Source organism: Odocoileus virginianus, chromosome 3, assembly GCF_023699985.2.
Source record: "Odocoileus virginianus isolate 20LAN1187 ecotype Illinois chromosome 3, Ovbor_1.2, whole genome shotgun sequence".
NCBI lineage: Eukaryota > Metazoa > Chordata > Mammalia > Artiodactyla > Cervidae > Odocoileus > Odocoileus virginianus.
This window is the reverse complement of record NC_069676.1, coordinates 20,208,398-20,232,905: the sequence shown is the minus strand read 5'-3', so window position 1 is coordinate 20,232,905 and position 24,508 is coordinate 20,208,398. Positions and strand designations below refer to the sequence as shown.

At 37.3% G+C, this 24,508-nt stretch overlaps 1 protein-coding gene across 3 annotated transcripts in view; it reads right to left on the bottom strand.

Annotated features, from left to right (window-relative positions):
• Window positions 1–24,234, bottom strand: part of MEIKIN (meiotic kinetochore factor) — a 118,611-nt gene extending 94,377 nt beyond the window's left edge. For all 3 annotated transcript variants that reach the window (XM_070465061.1, XM_070465062.1, XM_070465063.1), the window contains exons 1-6: window positions 23,864–24,234; window positions 23,619–23,712; window positions 23,120–23,207; window positions 20,909–20,969; window positions 12,686–12,823; window positions 5,903–6,022 (exon numbers count right to left, since the gene is read on the bottom strand). In XM_070465061.1, the coding sequence (XP_070321162.1) occupies window positions 5,903–6,022; window positions 12,686–12,823; window positions 20,909–20,969; window positions 23,120–23,207; window positions 23,619–23,712; window positions 23,864–23,996 (634 nt within the window). In that variant the 5' untranslated portion in view covers window positions 23,997–24,234. The remainder of the gene's footprint in view (window positions 1–5,902; window positions 6,023–12,685; window positions 12,824–20,908; window positions 20,970–23,119; window positions 23,208–23,618; window positions 23,713–23,863) is intronic.
• Between the last annotated feature and the right edge of the window lie 274 nt (window positions 24,235–24,508).

Genomic DNA, 24,508 nt, shown 5'->3' with positions numbered 1-24,508 from the left:
AGAGATATTCCATGTTCCTGAGGAGGAAGAATCAATATTGTGAAAATGACTATACTACCAAATGCAAAATACAGATTCAATGAGATCCCTATCAAATTACCAATGGCATTTCCCACAGAACTAGAACAAAAAATTTCACAATTCATATGGAAGCACAAAAGACCCTGAATAGCCAAAGGAGTCTTGAGAAAGAATGGAGCTGGAGGAGTCAGCCTTCCTGACTTCAGATTATCCTACAACGCTACCATCATCAAGACAGCATGGCACTGGCACAAAGACAGAAATACAGACCAATGGAATAGGATAGAAAGCCCGGAAATAAACCCATGCACCTTTGGGTACCTTTATTTATTTTTTTACAAAGGAGGCAAGAATATACAGTGGGGCAAAGACAATGTGGTAAAGACCTCTTCAACAAATGGTGCTGGGAAAACTGGACAGCTACATGTAAAAGAATGAAATTAGAATACTGCCTAACACCATACACAAAGATAAACTGGAAATGGATTAAAGACCTAAATGTAAGACCAGAAACTGTACAACTCTTAGAGGAAAACATAGGTAGAACACTCAATGACATAAATCAAAGCAAGATCCTCTATGATCCACCTCCTAGAGTAATGGAAACAAAAACAAAAGTAAACAAGTGGAACCTAATTAAACTTAAAAGCTGTTTCACAACAAATAATGGAAACAAAAACAAAAGTAAACAGGTGGAACCTGATTAAACTTAAAAGCTGTTGCACAGCAAAGGAAACTACAAGCAAGGTGAAAAGACAAGCCTCAGAATGGGAGAAAATAATAGCAAATGAAACAACTGACAAAGGATTAATTTCCAGACTATACAAGCAGCTCATACAAGTCAATGCCAGAAAAACAAACAACCCAGTCAAAAAGTGGGAAAAAGACCTAAACAGACATTTCTCCAAAGAAGACATACAGATGACTAATAAACACATGAAAAGATGCTCAATATTGCTCATTACTAGAGAAATGCAAATCAAAACTACAACGAGACATCATCTCACACTGGTCAGAATGGCCATCATCAAAAAGTCTACACACAATAAATGCTGGAGAGGGTGTGGAGAAAAGGGAACGCTCTTGCACTGTTGGTGGGAATGTAAATCGATAGAGCCACTATGGATGATGGCAGGGAGATTCCTTAAAAAACTAGGAACAAAACCACCATATGACCCAGCGATCCCACTCCTAGGCATATACCCTGAGGAAACCAAAAGTGAAAAAAATGTAAGCAATCCCATTGTTCATTGCAGCACTATTTACAACAGCTAGAACACAGAAGCAACCTCAATGTCCATCGACAGATGAACGGATAAACAAGTTGTGGTACATATATACACAATAGAATTTTACTCAGCCATAAAAAGGAACGTATTTGAGTCAGTTCTAATGAAGTGGATGAACCTAGAGCCAATTATACAGAGTGAAGTAAGTCAGAAAGAGAAAGATAAATATCGTATTCTAACTCATATATACAGAATCTAGAAAAATGGTACTGAAGAATTTATTTACAGGGCAGCAGTGGACAGACAGACATAGAGAATAGACCTATGGACATGGGTAGAGGGGAGGAGAGGGTGAGGTGTATGGACAGAGTAACATGGAAACTTACATTCCCATATGTAAAATAGATATCCAACGGGAATTTACTGTACGTCTCAGGAAACTTAAAGAGGGAATTCTGTATCAACCTAGAGGGGTAGGATGGTAGGGAGATGGGAGGGAGGTTCAAAAGGGAGGGGATATATGTATACCTATGGCTGATTCATGCTGAGGTTTGACCGAAAACAACAAAATTCTGTAAAGCAATTATCCTTCAATTAAAAAATAAATATTTTTTTAAAATTAAAAAAAAAAAGAGTGTGTAGTGGTTAAGTGCTGAACCTTGAACACAAAGGCCCTGGGAAAGGACTTCATCTAGCTATGCAGAGACAGCTGAGAGTGGCTGGAATGTGATCTGAGTGGAGCTGTGGAGGCCACTGTCGGCACACTCAGGAATAGGTGGTGGTTCGTCTCCCAGTGAGAGTGCCCTGGCTCCACCAACTCCTTACCACACCTTAGTGTAGATCTGGAGCAGACAGGTTCTGGGAGAGATCTGCCAGAGAGGCAGCTCAGATCTCAATGGGCAGCACAGCCACCTCACTTCCTTAATTCACAATGCCCTGATCCCCAGCCTCAGTCTGTGTCTCATCACAGCCTTGTGCTATATCTAGGATGAACACAACAGAGAAATGAATTCAACCTTGAGCTGTTTCTGAGCAGAACCACAGAGGCCTACACAGGCAGCACACGGGTGCTCTGTGACCAAACGGGCCTCACCTGCTGTGGGGCAGAGGACACACTCAAAGGCAACAGAGCCTGATCGAACCTGACCCTCAGAGCTTCTAATCCAACAACTGGGAAGCAGACCTCGCCTCTGCCAACATGGTGACAGCCACTGAGCAGAGAGGAAGCCCTGCCTCATTCTGCATAGGCTCTAGAGAGTCTAGCATGAACCGCACCCCCTATCTAGGGAATAATGGCCAGTACAACCTGAGGAAAGACATGGCTGGTGTCGATACCAAAACCAGTCCTTACACCCAAAATACTGGACACACACATCCTGAACCAAGATGCTCCCATGTAAAAACATCCCTTCAAGATCATGGTAGACAACTGTTTCTCTTAAATTAATAAAGACAGACAGTTAAGTAAAATGAAGTCAGAGGGACTACTCCCATTAAAAGAACAAAGAAATCCTCTGTAAGCAAAAACAATGAAACAGAGATCACCAGTCCTCTAAACCCTGAAATCAAAAAGGTAGTGATAAAAAAGTTAACATAATTAAGCAACATTATTGATAGAAATGCAGACCACTGTAACAGGAACTAGAAATTATAAAAATGAACCAATCAAAACTAGACAATTCAATTATCAAGATAAAAACCAATCTAGAAACAATGAATAGTAAAGTAAATGACACGAAGAACAAACAAGTGATCTAGAAGATAGAATAATAGAAATCATTCAATCAGAATAGCAGACAGAAAGACAAATGAAAAAACTGAAAGCAACATATGAAATATATGGGATAATATAAAACATTCCAACCTACACAACAGGGGTTCTAGAAGGAGAAAATGAGAAATGGATGGAAAGGTATTTGAAGAAATTATGACTGAAAACTTCCCACACCTAAAGAAGGAAACAAGTATCACCCGGGTCTCCCGCGTTGCAGGCAGACACTTTAACCTCCGAGCCACCAGGGAAGCCCAGAGCAAGCACAAAGCATACTAAATAAGATTAACCCAAAAGAGCACACCAAGGTATATCATAATTAAAATGGCAAAAGTTAGAGAGAGGATTGTAAGGCAGTGAGAAAAACCAGAGCCAATTACAAGGGGACCCCTCCCCACAAAAAGCTACCAGCTGATTTATCTGCAGAAATTTTACAGGCCATAATGGAATATCATAATATATTCCAAGTCCTAAAAGGAAAAAACCTAGGATACTGCAACCTAGGATACTCTATTGCAAGATTATCATCTAGAATAGAAAGAAAGATAAAGAATTTCTCAGACAAGCAACAACTAAACAAATTCAACAATACTACACCTACCATAAAAGAAATATTGAAAAGTCTTTTCTAAATAGAAAAGAAGCAAGAATCTATAGTAATGGGAAAAAAACACAACAGGAAAGGCAAATATATAAAATGATTGATGACAGTATGGAGTAAAAAAAAAAACAATAAAAAATTTTGTAAAAACAATTATAACTACAATTAACAGCCAAAGGATAGGAATGAAGTTGTAAAATAGGACATCAAAATCACAAAATGTGGGGGAGGGCAGTATAAAATATAGATAATTTAGAATGTGTTTGAACTTGCATGACTATCGGTTTAAAGCAAGTAAATATAATTATGGGTCAATATACTTGTAACCCAGGTTAATCACAAATCAAAAACATACAAAAGATACATAAAAACCAAAAAGAAAAGAACTCAATATACTGCAAAAGAAAATCATCAAACCACAAAAGAAAAAACAAAAGGAAGAAGAAATGAACAAAGAGAAAGTACAATAACAACTGGAATACAAAAATGAAAATGGCAGTAAGTACATACCTATCAGTACTTACTTTAAATGTCAATGGACTGAATGTTCCTATCAAAAAACATAGAGTGGCAGACTGGATAAAAAAACAAGAAACTACAATATGCTGCTTAAAAGAGTCTCACTTCAGGACAAAAGACACACACAGATTGAAAGTGAGGGGATGGAAAAAGATATTTCATGCAAACACAAATGACAAACAAATAAGGGTGGCAATACTCAGACAAAATAGACTTTAAAACACAAGTCACAAAGAAAGACAAAGAAGGGCATTACATAATGATAAAGGAATCAATACAAGAGGATGATATTATACTCATTTACATAAATGTACCCAATAAAAGGGATGCCATGATCTTAGTTTTAACACTGAGTTTCAAGTTGAACCATCAAGAAAGCTGAGCATTGAAGAATTGATGTTTTTGAATTGTGGTTTTGGAGAAGACTCTTGAGAGTCCCTTGGACTGCAAGGAGATCAAACCAGTCCATCCTAAAGGAAACCAGTCCTGAATATTCATTGGAGGGGCTGATGCTGAAGCTGAAACTCCAATACTTTGGCCACCTCATGCAAAGAGCTGACTCATTTGAAAAGACCCTGATGCTGGGAAAGATTGAGGGGAGGAGGAGAAGGGAATAACAGAGGATGAGATGGTTGGATGGCATCACAGACCCAATGGACATGGGTTTGGGTAGACTCCGGCAGTTGGTGATGGACAGGGAGGCCTGGTGTGCTGTGGTTCATAGGGTCGCAAAGAGTCAGACATGATTGAGCGACTGAACTGAACTTTAACCAGCTAATGCAATGTAGGATCCGAGATAGGATCCTGAATCAGAAGAAAAGACATTAGTGGAAAAACTGATGAAATGTGAATCAGGTCTATAGCTAACAATTTAATGCCAATGTAACTTCCTAATTATGACCATTGTATTATGCCGAAGATGTTTTTGTGGTGTCCCTTGGACTGCATTACATAATGATAAAGGAATCAATACAAGAGGATGATATTATACTCATTTACATAAATGTACCCAATAAAAGGGATGCCATGATCTTAGTTTTAACACTGAGTTTCAAGTTGAACCATCAAGAAAGCTGAGCATTGAAGAATTGATGTTTTTGAATTGTGGTTTTGGAGAAGACTCTTGAGAGTCCCTTGGACTGCAAGGAGGTCAAACCAGTAAATCCTAAAGGAAATCAGTCCTGAATATTCATTGGAAGGACTGATGCTGAAGCTGAAACCCCAATACTTTGGCCACCTGATGCAAAGAACTGACTCATTGGAAAAGGCCCTGATTCTGGGAAAGATTGACAGCAGGAGAGAAGGGGGACGACAAAGGATGAGATGGTTGGATGGCATCACCAGCTCAATGGACTTGAGTTTGAGCAAGCTCTGGGAGTTGATGATGGACAGGGAAGCCTGGCATGCTGTAGTCCATGGGGTCACAAAGAGTCGGACAGGACTGAGTGACTAAACTGAACTGATTATGGTTATAGAAAATAACATTTCAGAAAGCTGGATGGGAGGTATATGGGAACCCTTTTTAATATTTTTGCAACTTTTCTGCAAGTATATTAATAAAATTCAAAGTAAATGTTTTAAAAAAGTAAACCCATATGTGCTTGAGTTACTTACTATTAGTCAGATATTATGTGTAGCCAAAAGTAATCCTAATTGGTTAATTTAGCTAAAAAATCACTCAAGAGAAAAAATACTTTGCTTTTTCAATAATGACAAGGATTTTCCCCCTTGTGACATGAGGAAAAAGAATGTGAAACTTACCTAAAATTGCAGAGAGATTTGAAAACTCAGGTACCTTCTCTATTGCTACTGCTTTACTTATGTCCAAAAGAGTAGAATTCCTACATGGCATGTTTTCTTCCAGCATGGGACACTCCCATTCTAAAAAAAGCAGGGAGAAATGGCACAAAATTTTGAACAGCACACAAGTGGCAGGTTACCTTTTTCTCCCCAACTTAGGTTCCTAGCCCATACAAAGCTATGGTAATTGAAGAAAGTTTAGGTGAAGCATAAAGAAAAGCCTTGAGGAATCAGGATATTAAATAATCTTCAGGCTTTTGCAATGCCCAAATACTCTTTTTTCCCCACTTTCCCCATTATCTTCATATTATTATATGGCATATTTAGTTAGGGCAGTATTCAATGCAAACGTTATGATGATAAATTGTCATAAAAATGCTGTCTTTAACTCTTTTGGTATATATACAATGACTACCTCTTGTTTTTCCTGGAGCCAATAAAGTTTTATTTGTTTAGATTTTTCTGTATTCTTCATCTATTTAATCCGAAACCCTACCAAACTGTATAAATCCATTCTATTTATTCCATTCTCTGATGTTCTGAAATTTCATATTGTTTTGTTTGGTGTTTTTTCATCTATTGTGCTAGACAGTGTATGGCCCTTTCAACCCAGAAATCATACTTCTTAGATCTAGAAACTGTTCTTGAGTTATATCTTTGGTAATTTTCTTCCTCCTGTTTATTTCATTATCTTTTTCTGAGACTCCTATTATTTGGTATTAGATTTCACTTCTCTAACTAAACTTTTTTCTCCTTTTTTTCCCTCCTGACTTTTTTCCCCCTGGGAAATCTCAATTTATCTTCTAATCCTTCTACCAAGTTTTCCATTTTGCTATTGCCTTTAATTTATTCTTTTTTAAAATTTATTCTTGAATATTCTCACTCCCCCAGTTTTTAAACAGCATCCTGTTCCTATTCAATGGATGTAATATACATATCTCAAGGAAGACTTTCTCCCCCAGTATCTTCCTCGTATTCCTATTTCTGTTTGGTTTCTTCTCTTATTTTTAATTTTATTGTGGTGGGAACACCTAACATGAGACCTACCCTCAAATTTGAGAGTACAATAGAGTATTGTTAACTATAGGCACAATGTTGTGCAACACATCTCTAGAACCTATTATTCATCTTGCATAACTAAAACTCTACCTGTTGATTAGCAACTCCCCACATCTCCTTCTCCTTGGACCGTGGCAACCAACATTCTACTCTCAACTGCTATAAATCTAACTACTTTAGATATCTCATACAAGTGGAATCATACAGTATCTTTCTGCCTGTGACTAGCTTATTTCACTTGCCATAATGTCCTCAAAGTTCTTCTATAGTGTTGCATATAGCAGGATATCCTTTTTAAAGGCTGAATAATATTCCATTGTATGCATATACCATATTTTCTTTATCTATTCATCCATCAGTGGTCATTGGGCTATTGTGAAAAGTCTGCAATGCACATGGGAGTTCAAATATCTCTTCTAGATCCTGACAGTAATTATTTTGAATAAATACCCAGAAGTGGGATTGCTGAATCACATATGTTACTTCTATTTTAAATTTTTTGAGTAACTGCCATACTGTTCCATTGCAGCTTCACTATTTTACATTCCTATCAACAGTGTACAAAAGGAAATCCAATTTCTCCATATCATTGCCAACATTTACCTTTAAAAAAAAAAAAAATAACCATCCTAATAGTTGGGAGGTGATATCTCACTGTGATCTTGATTTGCATTTCCCTGGTGGTTACTGATCTTCTCATATACCTGCTGGCCATGTGACTGTCTTCTTTGGGGGGAATATGTTCATTCAAGTTCTTTGTCATTTTTAAAAATCAAGTTATTTGGATTTTTTCCTATTGAACTGTGGAGTTTCTGATATATTTTGGATATTAATCCCTTATCAGATATGTGGATTCTAAATATTCTCCCTTTTTATAGGTTGTTTACTTTGTTGATTGCTTCTTGTGCTGCGCGGAAGCCTTTCAGTTTTATCTAGGCCTACTTGTCTAATTTTGCTTCTGTTGCCTGTGTTTTGGTGTCACATCCAAGAAATAACTGTCAAGACCAATTGTCATGAAGCTTTTCCCCTATGTTTCTTCTAGGAGTTTTATAGTTTTTGGTCTTACATGTAAGTCCTTACTATATTTTGAGCTGACTTTTTTGTATAAGGTAAGGGTCCAATTTCATTTTTTGTATATGGCTATCCAGTTTTGTCAACATCATCTGTTGAAGAGACTATTTCTCCCACATTGTGTATTCTTGGCACTCTTGTTAAAGGTCAAATGTCTTTATGGATTTAGTTCTGGGCCCTCTATTCTGTCCTAGTGGTCTATATCTCTGTCTTTATTCCAGTACTATAATGTTATGTTTACTATAGCTTTGCAATATACTTTGAAATCAGTTAAGTGTTAATTTTCTGTCCAGATGTTCTATCCATTATTAACAGTGGGAGTACTGAAGTCTCCTACTATGACTGTATGCCTATTCCTACCCTCAATTACGCCAGTGTCTACCTTATATGTTAGGTGCTTTGATGTTGGGTGGATATTTATTCATAACTGTTGAGTGTTTTTGATGAATTGATGCTTTTATAATTATGCAACATTCTTGTCTCTTATAAAAGTTTCTGACTCAGTCTATTTTTTATCTGATATAAAGTATAGCCCCTTGTGCTCTCTTTTGGTCACAATTTACATAGAGTGCCTTTCCCCAGCCATTTGCTTTCAGTCTATGTGTGCCCTTAAATCTTAAGTGAGTCTTTTGTAGACAGCATACAGTTGGATTATTTCTTCAACCCATTCAGCCACTCTTCGTCTTCTGATTGGGTTTAATCCATTTATATTCTTGATAGAGGATGATTATTGATAGAGAAGGATTTACTATTATAATTTTGTTAACTGTTTTCTGTTTTATAGTTATTTTGCCCCTCTTCCCTCTCTTGCTCCTCTGTCTTTCATTGATTCTTTTATATTGATATGCTTTGACTCCTTTCTATTTTTCTTTTATGTATCTTCCATAGGTATTTTTTGTGTGTGGTTACCATGGGGTTACCATAAAACATAATTTTAACAGTCTATTTTACACTGATAACAATTTAACAAAAACTCTATGCTTTTACTTCACCCCTCAAACACATTTTGCAATACTGATGTTATAATTTACCACCTTTCATATGGTATACCCATTAACATATTTTTATAATTATATTTGTTTGTCTTTTAACTTTTATACTAGAATTAAGAGTGATTTATATGTCACTGTTATCGTATCAGTGCATTTGTCTATATACTTACCAATGAGTTTTATACTCTCATATGCTTTTATATGGCTGTTTAGAGTCCTTTGTTCTAACTTGAAGAACTCCCTTTAGCACTTCTTGTAAGACAGGGCTAGTGACGATTAACTCCTTCAGCCTTTGTTTGTTTGGACTTCTCATCATTTTTTTTTTTTTCTCTTCATTTCTTAAGGACAATTTTGCAGGCTTCAGTATTACTGGCTGAAAGTTTCTTTCTTTCAGCACTTTGTCTCTTTACTTCCACTCTCTTCTAGCCTGCAAGGTTTCTGCTGAGAAATCCATAAATAGTCTAATGAGGTCTCACTGTATATGTCAAGTTGCTTTTTATATTGCTGCTTTCAAAGTGCTTTTTCTTTGACTTTTGACAGTTTGACTATGTTCCCCAATGTGAATTTCTTTGGTTCATCTTATTTGAGGTTTGTTGGGGTTCCTAGGTCTGGATGTACACTTCCTTTTCCAGATTTAGGAAATTTTCAGCAACCATTTCTATGAAGAAACCTTCTGGCCCTTTCCCTCTCCCTCCCTCCCTCCCCACTTCCCTTTTCCCTTGATCTGTTTTCTTGTGTTCTGTAAGTCTCAAACTTTCTTCATTCTTTTATATTCTTTTTCCTTTTAGCTCCTGTGACTGGATAATTTCAAATGACTTATTTTTGAATTTGCTGATTCTTTCTTCTGATTGATCTTTTACTGTTTTTTTTTTCTTAGTGCATTTATTGTTTTTCTCAGCTCTTTTTTTTTTTTTTTTTTTTGGTTCTTTTTGAAAAATCTCTTTCTTAAAATTCTCACTTTTTCCATACATTCTCCTGAGTTCTTTATGAACATTTGTTGAATATCTTTATGACAATCATTCAAAATTCTCTGTCAGGTAGTTCATACATTTCCATTTAATTAGAGTCACTTTCTGGAGCTTTATCTTATTCTCATTTTTTGGATCATGTTTCCCTGTTTCTTCTTTCTCGTTAATCATTTGTGTTGGTGTCTGCACATTAGATAAAACAGCCAGCTTTCCCAGTCTGTAAACAGATAGGCCTCATACAGGAGAAAATCTTCATCAGTCTTTCCAACCACGATCTTCTCAAACCTTCTTGCTAGTTCAAACCAGAGTCTTTGTTTCAGTGGCCATGAGGCATCTAGAATAAAACAAGTCCTATCACTGCTCTAAGACAGATGAGACAAAAGCTAGTCCCTTGGGCAGCCCCAGAAATGTTGGAATGTTGAACACAGTCCAAATCTTTCCCTTCCCAAAGAGAAGCTGGGATCTAGTGAATGTTCTCATGCTAGGATAAACTGGTATCTTTGTTTCAGCACTCATCAGACTTCTAGAGTATGTCAGGTCCCACCGGTACTCTGAGGCAGACAAGTCAGTAGTCCATTCTTTGGTTATCCCCAAATAATTGAGAGCTTTTGGTACATAGTTCAGGCCTTTCCCTTCCTCCCTAGGGAAAATCTAGGAGCTGAAGGTTTCCTGCCAATTGTATGGTGCTGCATGGCGGATGTGAATTATGATGGAAGGGTGTCTTGAGTTTTTCTACTTGCTTTGATGTGACTGGTTTCAAGCTTGCCTGGGGTGCAGGAGTCACTCAACTAGTTTTGAGATTTCTCACAAAGTCTCACAAAGGGAAATACATGGACACAAATTAGTCCATGTATTGTTGTTGAATTGGTGTGTCCATTGGGAAAGGCAAGTCTAGGGTTTACTATTCCAACACCTTACTGACTTACTACCATATTTTGCTGTTTTGACCTCTATGCTTTATGTTAGAGAATTCATCAGAAGTCTGGTAGTCCTTGTCTTTTGCTCATATTTGAGAGGGGGCCCTAAATGGCTAAGTGGGATCTCTATGGCCTAGCTGGGGCTGGCCACATAGGCAACTTCACTGTAGGGTTCCTGTCAGTTTCACTGAAGCACTACTGAGGTCAGTATCTTTTGATACTTTCTTTACGGTTGCTCAGATTTCTCAGGAAAAAACTTCCATTTTCCTGCCTGGAAGTTTCAATTCTGGGTGCTAGCATTCTAGAAGCTGAATAGAGAAATGGGCTGGCTATTGGGTTAGGACGAGACTAAGCATTGGGTGAGCAGTCCCACAATTTGGAATGTACATTTGCATTTAACTATCCCTTTCTGCATTCACTACAGTATCTGAAGCAGTAGGCTTTTTCTATATAATAAATAGTACTGAAATCTTAGTGGCATAAAATGAAAGCATTTCTTTCTTAAACCTGTCTACTATTTGGCTCAAGCAGCTCCGCTTCAGGCTATAGGTCAGGTGATCAACTGGAGCAGCTCTCTGAAGTCTGCAGTCTGCCCAGGGCTATCCTGCTCTGTATCTCTTATTCTGGGGTTCAATAATAGAGGTAGAAGCTAATTAGGATATGCATATGGTCCCTGACTCACAATGATTCAGCTTAAGAGTTTTTTCCATCATAAGTGGAAGAAGATTTGTATTTTCCTCAGGATAGCAAAAGGATAGGGGGACAAAACCAATTATGTATGCACATATCAAAAGTTTGCTTATGTATCACTCACTGATATCCATGTTGCCCAAAGTCATATGGCCAACTCCAAAGCCAAAGATTGAGAAAGGAAACTTCACCCACCATGAGGCTATGACAAGGTAAATGACAACATTACAAAATACCATGGTATCCCTGCTATTAACAGTGCTTAGTTCAGGGTCACTCTGTTTCAAAACACCCCGAAGAATAAATTTCTAGGAAAGGAGAAAGAGAAGTCACTACAATTTTTGTATTTTGGACACAGCTTTTTACAAGAACCACATTGAAAGCTTATCCGGGATACTTTAGTATTGTACAAACTAGCTTGTTTCAGGGCTATTCTCATTGTTGATTCAGGATTCAGCTTTTTCAAATCCACTTTATCAGACCATTTGCTCTCTAGCTTTCCAAAATTTATGCTTTATTCTTTCTCATTCTCTTTACTCTTATGTGTTTATGTCTTTTTAAAAAAAGTCATTTTCTGCCATTGCACAAAGTTGTGGAAGAAGGCATATGTTCAATCTGCATCATTAACCAAAGGCTGTTAATTATACATATGGCAAACATAAATAACTGATAATTTGTAGAAAAAATTCAAGCAGGGAGATAGTCCAGTCAACCTTTGAATTACTGAAAAGTAAGAGAAGTATAGGAAATAAAAGATAACCCATAGTTCAAGAGAACAAATATACATATGTTATGTATAAAGCTGCTTAATATTAATAACTGGATATGTATTACATGTAAATGCTAATCTCTTCATCTTTTCCTGATCTGGGTGGTTTTGATCTATAGTACTATGTGACTGCATGTGGAACACAATGGATAGTGGGCAGAGAGGTTTTGCTGAGGAAGATAAGTATAATTTCTCTAAAGGAACATTATTCATTGCAGAATTTGTAGACAAAGGAGCAGTTTCTATGGAGGAGCAACTTAAGGTCGAAATTTTCTCACCTAAATAATCTGATCCTCTGAAGAGCTCAGGTGATGGGAAGCTACTTAAATTCTCTTCGGAACTCTTGTATTCTGTAGAAGGGTCTGTAAATGAATAACTTAGAAGAGAGCCAGAAATATCATGCTGCAAACTTAGTCCTATAGAATAAACAAGCAAAAAGAGTAAAATGTTTCAACAGTAAACAGATTCAAAACCCTAAGAACTTAAACTTGTAGAAATATACATGCAGTTGTATACTAGTAATGTAAAATTACACATAAAACTGAAAAGGCATGTGATTGTATACAATCTTAAATTGTACTTGAATTTCAATCTTAGAAATTAAGTCTATTTTTGATATGAAGAAAATGCAATATAAACCCCTTCCATTGTTTTTCAAAGTTTTATAAATTTATTCTTTCCCTACTTTGGTTCAATTATAATTCTTGACTCAAAAATACAAATTTTATCAAGTATACCTTAATAATAAATATAAATAAATAAAATGTATACCTAATTTTTCAAGTGCAAGTTTTATATATAAGTAACCCATTAACTGTAAGTTGACTAGCTGAGAAGAAGAAAGGGTGATTCTAGTTATTCCGTTTAAAAAACACCAAGCATAAACATAGATTCAAGGGAACACAGATCAAAGGAACTGAACAGAGTCCAGAAATAGACTTACATGCAGAAGAGTAACTTATTTTTGACCAAGACACAAAGGCAATTCAATGGAGAAGGGATATTCTTTCAAACAAATTATGTTGGAACAACTGTATATCCACATGCAAAAGCAAAACAAAATAAAATAACTTGCACTCATATCTTCCATCATATAAAAAAATTAACTATAAATGCATCATGATTCTAAATGCAAATCCTAAAACTACAAAATTCTACAAAAAACAGGATAAAATCTTCATGACACTGAGTTGGTAACAATTTCTTTAATGTAACAATTAAAGAATGATTCATAAAACAAAAGCAGTGATAAACTGGGCTTCATCAAAGTTTAAACCTTCTATTTCAAAGAGAAAAGCCACAGAGTAACAGAAAAGATCTGTAAATGGACTGGAATCCAAAATATAAAGAACTCCAAAAATTCAATAATAAGAAAACAAACATCTCAATAGGAAATTGGGGGAAATATATGAACATAAAATCTCTTTAATTCAGAAGTCTTAAAATCATCCCTGTGAGAGTAGACTAGAATGAAAATCTTTCCAATAAATGACAGGGATAGAACTTAGTATTTACTTGAGGAACCAGAAGGTTTAGTAAGAAAAGAGAAAATATACTTTCCTATAGACAGTCAGCATTTATGAAACATTCCTAACATGATTAAAACAGAGGTCAACACTAACAGAAACTGGTGGAGTGTGGGATAAGGGATCAAAGAAGAGCATCACTCTTAAAACCCATTATCTTCTGCCCTGGAGTTGACTTATATCTATCTCTGCTCATTCATTACCCACCCAAGACTACTAACTCTTTATCCTTCCACTTTGACCTCACCACATCTTTTTCTTTCACTCCAACCCCCTCCTTAATGTTGACAACTGTTTTCAATGTGGTCACCTCCTCCAGCCATCAGTGCACCACTTAAATTGACTGACTCAAGCTACCATCCTTCTTCACCTCTTCAGATATCAGAGTCAGGCTCTTCCTCTGAGTATGTTTCTCTTCCCATACTTCAGCTGTCCCAGAGTGTCCTTCCCTGTCCTTGATACTTTTTCTCACTGTCTTCATCCTTCTCATTCTCAGTTGCTGCATCTCTCATGCCATCTACCTCTCAAAATTCTATGAATACCACTCTCAGGAGAGAAAATCCTTCCACCAAACTCCAGAACTCAAACTGGGTTCAGAAACTAGGAAAGCCCTGTACTCACCCTCTGGGTAACTTGGTAGAGAAAAGAATAAACAAATGTTCCTGACTATAATAATAGAAGGCTGCCCCTGGTGTCACAAGTAAGAAATGTAAATGCATTTTAAAATTACATTTATATCAAATTATACATTTTAAAAACTCAGTTCTACAAGCTTTTAGCAAAAACTACCACCTCTTAAAGGAATTAAAAAAAAAATTGCAACCTCTTGTCTCATAACTCCCTATCATAATGAGACAAATGTTTTCAACCCTATTAACTCTATTGTTTTTTATACATTTACATTTATAAATTAAATATATTCAATGATTCTGTTATTATAATTGCTTAAATATATTTACAGCTGAACCATCTACTATGAGCTCTATTATTTATGTCACATTTTTGCTACAAGTTCTTATTTTTCCTTTGAGTTATTGATTACCTAATTTTCAATTAGTTTTCTAAGTACCTATTTCATCTCAACTTGTTGCAAAAGTATAAATTTCCTCTCAATTAAAAAAAAATGCCAGGTTATCTATCAGTTCTTTTTTTCCCCTTCTTTCTTTTTCCCTTCCTCTCTCTCCTCCTTTTTCTTTCCTTCCTTTTTTTCTTTTATTAAAATACTGCTACTGGAGATCTCTTACACTTGCTCAAATTGGGATTGACTGCTAGATGTGCTGCACAGGTGTCCTCCTGGGACTTCCCTTTACCATGATCCTAAGAAATTCTTTTATATATTTCATGTATTAGAGCCTTTGATTTCTGGATTTCATGATTTCTTCCTTATTGATTTCCTTTCTGGTTTTGTTGCTTCATTTCCTGAGAAAAGGTGCATAGAAGACCTGTTTGAAAATTTCTTTATACTATCTTCCTATCTGAGTGATTGTTTAGCTGAGTACAGAATTCTAGGCCAGTATATTAAAAAGACTGATGCAGTCTTTAGTGTTTGACAGATTTAAACCTCACTGTTCCAAGTTCCCCTTCTGTCCCATATCTGTACAAGTTGATGAGCCCTGGTGCTCCATCTTCTGGCAAAAACGGCATGTTAAAGCCTCATCCCAGCCCCACTAACCACCTAAACACCCCAACCCAGTCTCCTTTCCCTGCTCTCTCAAGCCACTTTCAGTCCTATTCAGGAAGACACTCTCCTCTCTAGGAGGCCTCATTATATCAGTAATAAACCCTTCCACACCCTCTTGGTATGTGAGTGGCATCATTAATCTTGAAATTTAAAACAAATTTTGGGTGAGGCTTTATCTTGTCTCTGCAAAGCCAGTTCTCTTCAGAAAAAGTGCACTTTTCCACCATGTTTTAGCCTCTAGAGTTGCTTCTGAGATGTTCAATGTTATTCACATTCTTGATTGCTTATTTGCAATAGGTAATTTTTTTTCCCTCTGAAAAACTGAAGGATTTCTCTCTTTATCCTGAAGATTTTTAAATTACATGACATTGTGTCTTGGTATGGGTCTTTTTCATTCATTGTGATGGGCAGTTGGTGGGCTCTTTCAATATGTACACTCATGATCATTTTTACTTCTAAAAAAATTTCCAGTTTCATGTGCTTAGTAATTTCATTCCTGTTTACTTTATAATATCTGGAACTACTGTTTTTCAGATATTAGAATGCCTGGACTCAGGTTATAATTTTTCTTTTTCAAATAGCAGCTTTATTGAAATACAATTCATATTCCACAAATCCCAATCTTTTAAAGGATACAATTTGGTTGGTTTTAGTTTACTCACAGAGTTGTGTCACCACTATTTCTTTTATCTTCTCTTTAATATCGGTTCAACTTTTGGAGTATTTCCTTAAATTGATCACCGAATCCTTCATAGAATGTTTTATTCCTGATTTCATATTTTCAAGAATTCTTTTTGTTCCCTGAATGCTCCTTTTTTTTTTGTAGCCTACACTCATTTCATGGACATGTTTCTTCATCACACTTAGGATAATAATGAAAATATGACTTAAAAATAAGGGAACCCTCTTACACTGTTGGTGGGAATGCAAACTAGTACAGCCGCTATGGAGAACAGTGTGGAGATTCCTTAAAAAACTGGAAATAGAACTGCCATATGACCCAGCAATCCCACTCCTGGGCATACACACTGAGGAAACCAGATTCGAAAGAGACACGTGCACCCCAATGTTCATCGCAGCACTGTTTATAATTGCCAGGATATGGAAGCAACCTAGATGCCCATCAGCAGACGAATGGATAAGGAAGCTATGGTACATATACACAATGGAATATTACTCGGCCATTAAAAAGAATACATTTGAATCAGTTCTAATGAGATGGATGAAACTGGAGTCCATTATACAGAGTGAAGTAAGCCAGAAAGATAAACACCAACACGTATACTAACGCATATATATGGAATTTTAAAAGATGGTAACGATAACCCTATATGCAAAACAGAAAAAGAGACACAGATGTATAGAACAGACTTTTAGACTCTGTGGGAGAAGGCGAGGGTGGGATGTTCTGAGAGAATAGCATTGAAACAAGTATACTATCAAGTTTGAAACAGATTGCCAGCCCAGGTTGGATGCATGAGACAAGTGCTCAGGGTTGGTGCACTGGGAAGACCCAGAGGGATGGGATGGGGAGGGAGGTGGGAGTGGGGATCGGGATGGGGAAAACATGTAAATCCATGGCTGATTCATGTCAATGTATGGCAAAAACCACTACAATATTGTAAAGTAATTAACCTCCAACTAATAAAAATAAATGAAAAGAAAAAGCTTTTTTTTCTTGCATTGTCTGTGTTCTTCAAGTTTCTTTTTATTTGGTATCTAACTTTTATTTTATGCATATAAAATCAGTATAATTACTTAAATATCTGGTAATTCTTGCATGTCTAAGAAGGAGGGACTAAATAGTGGCTGGAAACTGGATTCATAAGTGAGGTTTAGGAAGCAATATGGGCTTTACTGAAGGGTACTTGGACAGGAACCAGGTAATTACTGCCAGAATATAGGTCTTCTCCTGGTCAGAGAAGTTTCCAAGAGAGGAACCCTCCAGGCTCTTAACTGGGGTGTATTTTCCTGAGTGTGATGAGTCTGAGATAAGTAAACAGACTTTACTTAATTCCTTTCCCTCTTCCTCCCACCCCTCACTGCTAGTTTTCAGTATAGCACCCCTGCCCTCAGCAGTACTGAGCATCCCTTTGCTTCAGTGTCTCTGGACAGCCATGGTGGGAATAAGAGTCGCTGCCCGGCTACATTGTCCTGGCAGAGGGATCAAAGTATCTAACTGCTACTTTTAAAGATTTCCAAAAATTCTATTTTCAACATTATCTCTACCTATTCCTTCACAAATATGTGGAATATGTCTCTAATTTCTGAACCTTCAATCTGCATTGTTTCACTTCGTGGTTTGCCCTAGGTTTCAGCCTTTTTTTTTTTCTATTAAGACTATTAAACTTAATTCATTTACATTGCAGATTCCAAACTTTTGTTGATTATCTCTCATCAGCTAAGGTTTCTTCTCTTTTTCTCTACATTATGGCCTCATGTCTTTTTTATGCCTTTATTGATATTTCAGTGTTTTCAGAAGGAATAAATAAATATGTTCAACCCTCCATATTAAACATGAAATCCTGAGTTAATTTTAATCATGTTTCAAAATTTCTAGATTCCAAGACAGAATTAAAACAATTATATGTTAAATAGAATTCTGTGGGTTGCTCAAAACCTAACCATTTATATTTTATTGTAGTATAAAGTATTCTAGGTCTCAAATATCAATCAAATATCAAACAAACTCAGATACAGCTAGTTTGTTAATTAGAGACAGTCTGTCTTCTATTTTCTCATACCTTTCACACATCAACTTGATAAAGCTAGTAAGGACATTTGTCATATACTTAAACTACAATTTCTTAAAATATTGATTATGATAAAATTGTTTATTTCCTCTAAAGAGAGTAGAAAACTCATTCAACAAGCATTTAAGATTATATTATGTCTCAAGCATGGAATAGGAAGATAAAAGGCAGTGCTTATTCTCAACAGCTTTAGAGCTTAGAGGAACAAATATTATACTGTTGTTTTGAGTCCTGTGACAGTGCCATGGAACTACCAGGAAAGAACAACTCATCTAGAAAGAGAGAAGAGCAGTCAGGAGAGGCTTCCAAAAGAGATGGCACCTGAATCTGTATTTGAAGAACTAGCAGAAGTTAACTAGACGAAGAAGGAAGAAGGAGGGAAAAGCGTTTGTTAAGCACTTCCCATGTTCTTTTACACTATATTTTAAGAAAATTCCTGTATTTTCTACCTAGCTAATTTGATTTCAGCTGAGTACATCCCAATATTAGGTTGATTTATTGTTTTAAAATTTTACATTTTTAGTTTTCAGGGACTATAATTTTTTATAGCAGCCTATTACATTATGGATTCAATTGCCTCTTGTCTCTAAAGAGATATTTAAAGTTTACTATCATTCCTTCAGGTTTTGATTCTTTTGTTTGGTTCATTGGTGTCCTCTCTTTCATGGCATTGGTATTCTTCAAAGATTTGACTGTTTTTGATTGTCTGTTCATATGTCTATTTGAGAATCTCTGTTTATAAGGCAGAGAATATAAATTCTGAAAAAAACAAGCTACCTCTGGAGATTTTAGAAGAGTGATGCGACATTCTGGGGATTTATGTTCTGAGTGGGGGTGATCTCCTTTATTTTCTGGGCATTGTGGCTACACGGGAGTGTGTGCAAGCTCAGTCACTAAGTTGTGTCTGACTCTTTGTGATCCTATAGACTATAGCCCACCAGGCTCCTCTGTTCATAGGATTTTCTAGACAAGAATATTGGAGTAGGTTGCCATTTCCTCCTCCAGGGGATCTTCCCGACTCAGGGAATGAGCCCATATTTCCTGAATTGGCTGGCGGGTTCTTTATCACTGGGCCACCTGGAAAGCCCTAGGTTACATGGGGGCACTGCCCTATTTGGCTAGTATCCACACTGGAAGTCTCCTATATCAGAATTCCCATTTCAGAGAGCCATTATGTATCTTTTCCCTTGGACTAACAAGTAGAGCATAATCTATATTTTTTAACTTTTCTGCCCCTTTGCTACCTGTATGGCAATCTGGAGTTACTTCAGACTCTTCTGCTCCTCTCTCCAGCTCCAACATTGATCCTAAGGAGCCAAAATGAAGTCTTAGTTCACTTTGCTAGGCAGTAATTCCTAGGGTTCTGACCTGGCAGCAAGCACTAAGTTGCCAGTGTTCCCAATATGAGAAGGGGGCCAGGTCATACACTGCTTAAATGTAGTGCTTAATCCATTATCTTGATAACTCCTTCAGGGTCCCATCTGTTACAGTGTTTCACCTTTACTGACCAAGTGTTTTGAGTTAAGTGCATCTCCAGAGCTACTCTTACCTCTGCAGTGGTTTTTCTCTGCTCTTCATATATTCATCAGTCTGATCTCATCTGTCTTTAAGAATTCCTCAGGCTTTCTGGTGTAGTAATGACATCCTTTTTTGTTTTCAAAAATAAGTTCAATTACACCAAATTTCTATCAGCAGCCCTCCATGTTCAACTCCCTATTTGAATTACTAGTCATCTTAAAGGCACCCATTACTTAATACATTAAAGAGAAAATTTATGATTTTCCTCTCAAACAAGATTTTTTCAGTGAATGGCAGCACCACCTTACACTCAGTTATGTAAATCAGAAACACATTGCACCTCTGACACCTCCATCTTCAATCTTCATCTGTAAATTCTGTCAATTTCATTTCCTACAATAACCATACATATATCCACTTCTTTCCATTTCCAGTGTCATCTGTTAGTATAAAAGGCCATCATTCCTTCCCTTTACTATTACAGCAGCCTCCCAAAGGACGTCTACTAACATCCACTTCTGCTTCTTCCCATACAGTGACTAAAAAAATATGATCATATTATCCTCTATTTAAAAGACTTCAGCAGCTTCCTGCTGCTCCAAAGATAAATATCTTTGGCATGGCCTACAAGGCTATGGAAGGTTTCGGCCTGTCCAACCTTATCTTATTATCACATTTCCTCCTCTGTTCCCTCTGCCTGGATTTCTCTTTATTCATCTTTCTGTATAGTTAAGCTCTACATTTCTTCAGATCTCACGTAAATTACCACTCCCTCTTGGAAGCCTTCTTTAATCTCTTCAACTAAATTCAGTTACAGTCAAGTCTACCTCACTTTTATAACACCTATCACAATTGTGTTTTAAGGCTTTGAGGATGAAGTCCAGAGCACAGGCAGAAGGATTCAACTTGGACCAGGAGAAAGACATTTTTTCTACTGAGATGCGAAGAGAAGACAGATAGATACAAATGGATGTTTATGTTTGTAAGAAAGTAAGTTGAAGGAGTTCACATTGCCAGTCTTACCTGTTACTTGTTTACTACTTGATGAACTACTATCAGTCTGGAGGTCACCTGTCGCTGACTCCTATATGAAATAAGAATTAAACATATACACAAATTATGAGATGGAATATTTTTATATTATAATACTATAAAAACATTGATTTAGTTATTTTAAAAACACAAAACTAATGTCAACTTTGTGTATCACTTTCATATTTAAAACATTTTTCAGCTTATTGATATAGATGTAATCTGATATTTAATATTAAACCTTAAAATATAATATAGGGTGTCAAAAATATACTAGTCAATAACTATTGTGGGATAAACCAGCAAAGTGAAAATGAAAGATGCTCAGTTATGAAAATCAAAGTCACTCAGTCATGTCCGACTCTTTATGACCCCATGGACTTATACACAGTGCATGGAATTCTCCAGACCAGAATACTGGAGTGGGTAGACTTTCCCTTCTTCAGAGGGTCTTCCCAACCCAGGCCTCCCACATTGCAGGAGGATTCTTTACTGTCTGAACCACCAGGGAAGCTCAAGAATACTGAAGTGGGCCACCTAGCCCTTCTCCAGCGGATCTTCCCGACCCAGAAATCCAACTGCGGTCCCCTGCACTGCAGGCAGATTCTTTACCAGCTGAGCTACCAGAGAAGGGAAGTCCCTGAAAAACCAGCAACGAGAAGATAAAAATGAATATTTCTCTATCCCCTAGGCAAGAAGGATTTTCCCCCTCTAAATACAAAAGCAAAATAAAAAAAAAAGAAAATGATAAATAGGTCTAAAATACCAAAAGTAAAATAAAAGAATGTGGAAAATGTGGAAAAATTTGTTACATGTGTGTGTAAAGTACAACTATCTTCAATATATAACGAATAAGTATTTCACAAAGTTACACAAATGGCCAACAAAATGAGAAAAAGTATCAATTTTACTAGCATTCAAAGAAATGGAAAGTAAACAACATGCTACTTTTCATCTATCAAATCTATCTATCTACATATCTATCTATATATTTTTAAGTTTCAGATAAGATGGTGCCAACTGGACAGAATGAAATAAAATAAAAATTTTAAACATAATCCAACCCTTGACCCACTGCAACACATTTATCTTAGGATAACAATTTAAGGTATATAAAAACAATTTCTGTGGTAGGATATCTACTGATATATAAAACAGCAAAACCTTGGAAACAGTCTCAGCCTCTCAACAACAAAAAATAGTTATAGAAATTACAGTTTGCCTATATATAAGACAAAGCACTATGCAGACACTAAAAGCCATATTTTTGAAGATTATTTAATGTTAGAGGAATTTATACAATAATTTGCAAAAAAAAGTTTTTAAAGGCACAGGAAAAAAATAAATGGAAGGAAAATACAAAAATTAAAAGGAACTGCTTAAATATTCTTTTTGCACATCTTGAATCATCTGTTAGGGACACTTAACACCGTTAAAATCTGGGGAAAAGACTTTTTTAAAAAATGTGTTTTGTCAAAGTTGCCCTCCCCCAAAAAACATGTCATAGAGAAATATGCAAGCTAAAATGCTGGACTGTGACTATCAAATTTAATGCTAATGTCAAATGAGTCACCAGCAATTTTTAAAATCTGAGTTTCTCCAAACTACTGCTCCAAGCAAGAACACTGGAGTGAGTAGTCATTTCCTTCTCCAGGGGATCTTCCCCACCCAGGGATCAAACCCAGGTCTCCTGCATTGCAGGCAAATTCTTTACCATATGAACCACCAGAGAAGCCCAAACTACTGCTATACATCTTTAAAATATTTTACAGAATCCATATTAAGTACATTAGATCAGGAAGTTACATAATATTCTAATGATAATGAATCCTCTGTTTCTAATTGTTAATACAAAGTCAAATGAGAAAACATGAAAATGACTTTGAAATGTGTGCTACCAAACATAATAGAATTACTAAGAAGCATTTTATATTTGTCACACAGAAAATTAGCCAGTAACGAATATTTCTTAAATCTTTGACAAAGCAAAGAAAAATAAAAATGCATGGCGATGAGTCTACCAGAATCAGAAATTCAAGACCCTATCTAAAGCCACAGCATCGGTATTTATAAAAACACTGGAAAGTTACGTAGTCTCTATTGAACAAAGATCATATTATACTTCCTTTCAGAGGTACAATAGGTACCACTAGCCTCTGCACTAGGTTTATTACCCAAGGACCAGAGGAGAAACATACGTACACTCAATAGAGCGATCTTCTCATCCTGGGTCTCTTCACTAGTGCTATTTTCATGCAGGCTTTTCTCTCCTGTAACTCTTAACTCAGTGCTAACAAACAAACAACACAATTAGTTGGTACTGTCTGTCTGGACTTGTCTCTCCACACTCCAGATCACTGTTCACGCTGTTTACAATCTGAAAGGCTCTATGGGGTCATCACTAGCCAAGAACATAGTGTGTGAATTGTATCAACACCCAATACGCCGGGTATGCTTCCCTGGAGATTATATCTCAATTGCCTTTGGGCAACTTGGCCAAATTTCCTTCTTTAAAAAAATAATATCTCTTTCCTAAGTCAAATTCCCGGTTCTGTGTTCTAAGAGCCAAATCAGAACACGTTATTTCCTTCACTGACTCTTTTTCTTCAATGACTCTTAGAATGAGAGGTTATTAGGATCAAATCAGGACTGAAATTTTGAAGTGGCCAGAGGTATGGGGCTGTTACTTGTGTATACACACCTCGGTGGCCCAGAGTTGCCACCTCCCTGACCACTCCGCTCAGATTTTTCCGCGATTATCCGCAAACCACGCGTTTTGCCATTTCTTTTCAGGCCTACAGACAGGGTGACACGTTTCAGGATAAAAGCCTCACAGGCCTGCCTGCAGGCCTTGGGGAGGGCCCTGGGGCTGAGGCCCAACCGCCCCCGCCCTTGGCTCTTGACCACCCCGCATCCTGCGCCATGAGCCAGCCCCGCGGAGCTTACGGTGGACAAAGAGCTTTCGGCCGGGCCGTGACGGGGCCTCCGCCTTGGCCGGGGCACCTAGACCTGGCTTTGGGGTTAGGTTGAGCCTACCGCCGGCCTGCTTTTTGCGGGTATAGACCCCTAGTGACCACATTGTCACCCCACCGCCAGGCCCCAGAGGCCTCTTAGCCCTGGACGGCCTGTCTCGTCGTCTTTCTGGGGAACCAAGCTACAGTCCTATGGAACCAGGGTCCAGGCCTGTGGGGCAGCCAGAGAGGAACAGAAAAGGCGAGAAAAATCAAAAGGCCTACAGCGCCGAACCCCCGACGCTGGCCTGGAGCGGCCGGCCTCACTCCCGCCTTTTTATCTCCGCGGAATCGCGCGGCGGCTTCTGGGAAGACGCAGTGATGTGGTGGCTTCTGGGAAGACGTAGTCAGCTGGGCCCAACACCTGGTACTGATACTTGAGCCAGTCTCCTTAGCAACATTACCAGGAAAGCCGTGGTAATGGAGTTTGAGGTCTCAGCACATAGGGTCTACCTAGGGGGAAGCCTGATTCAGTGCAGGAAGGTGAGAGAGGAATGAAAGCACATTACAGTGACAGGGAATGTTTTCTGAGCACCTCAGTCCCTAGAGCCGCCAATTTGCTGTGGAGCCATGGTTACTT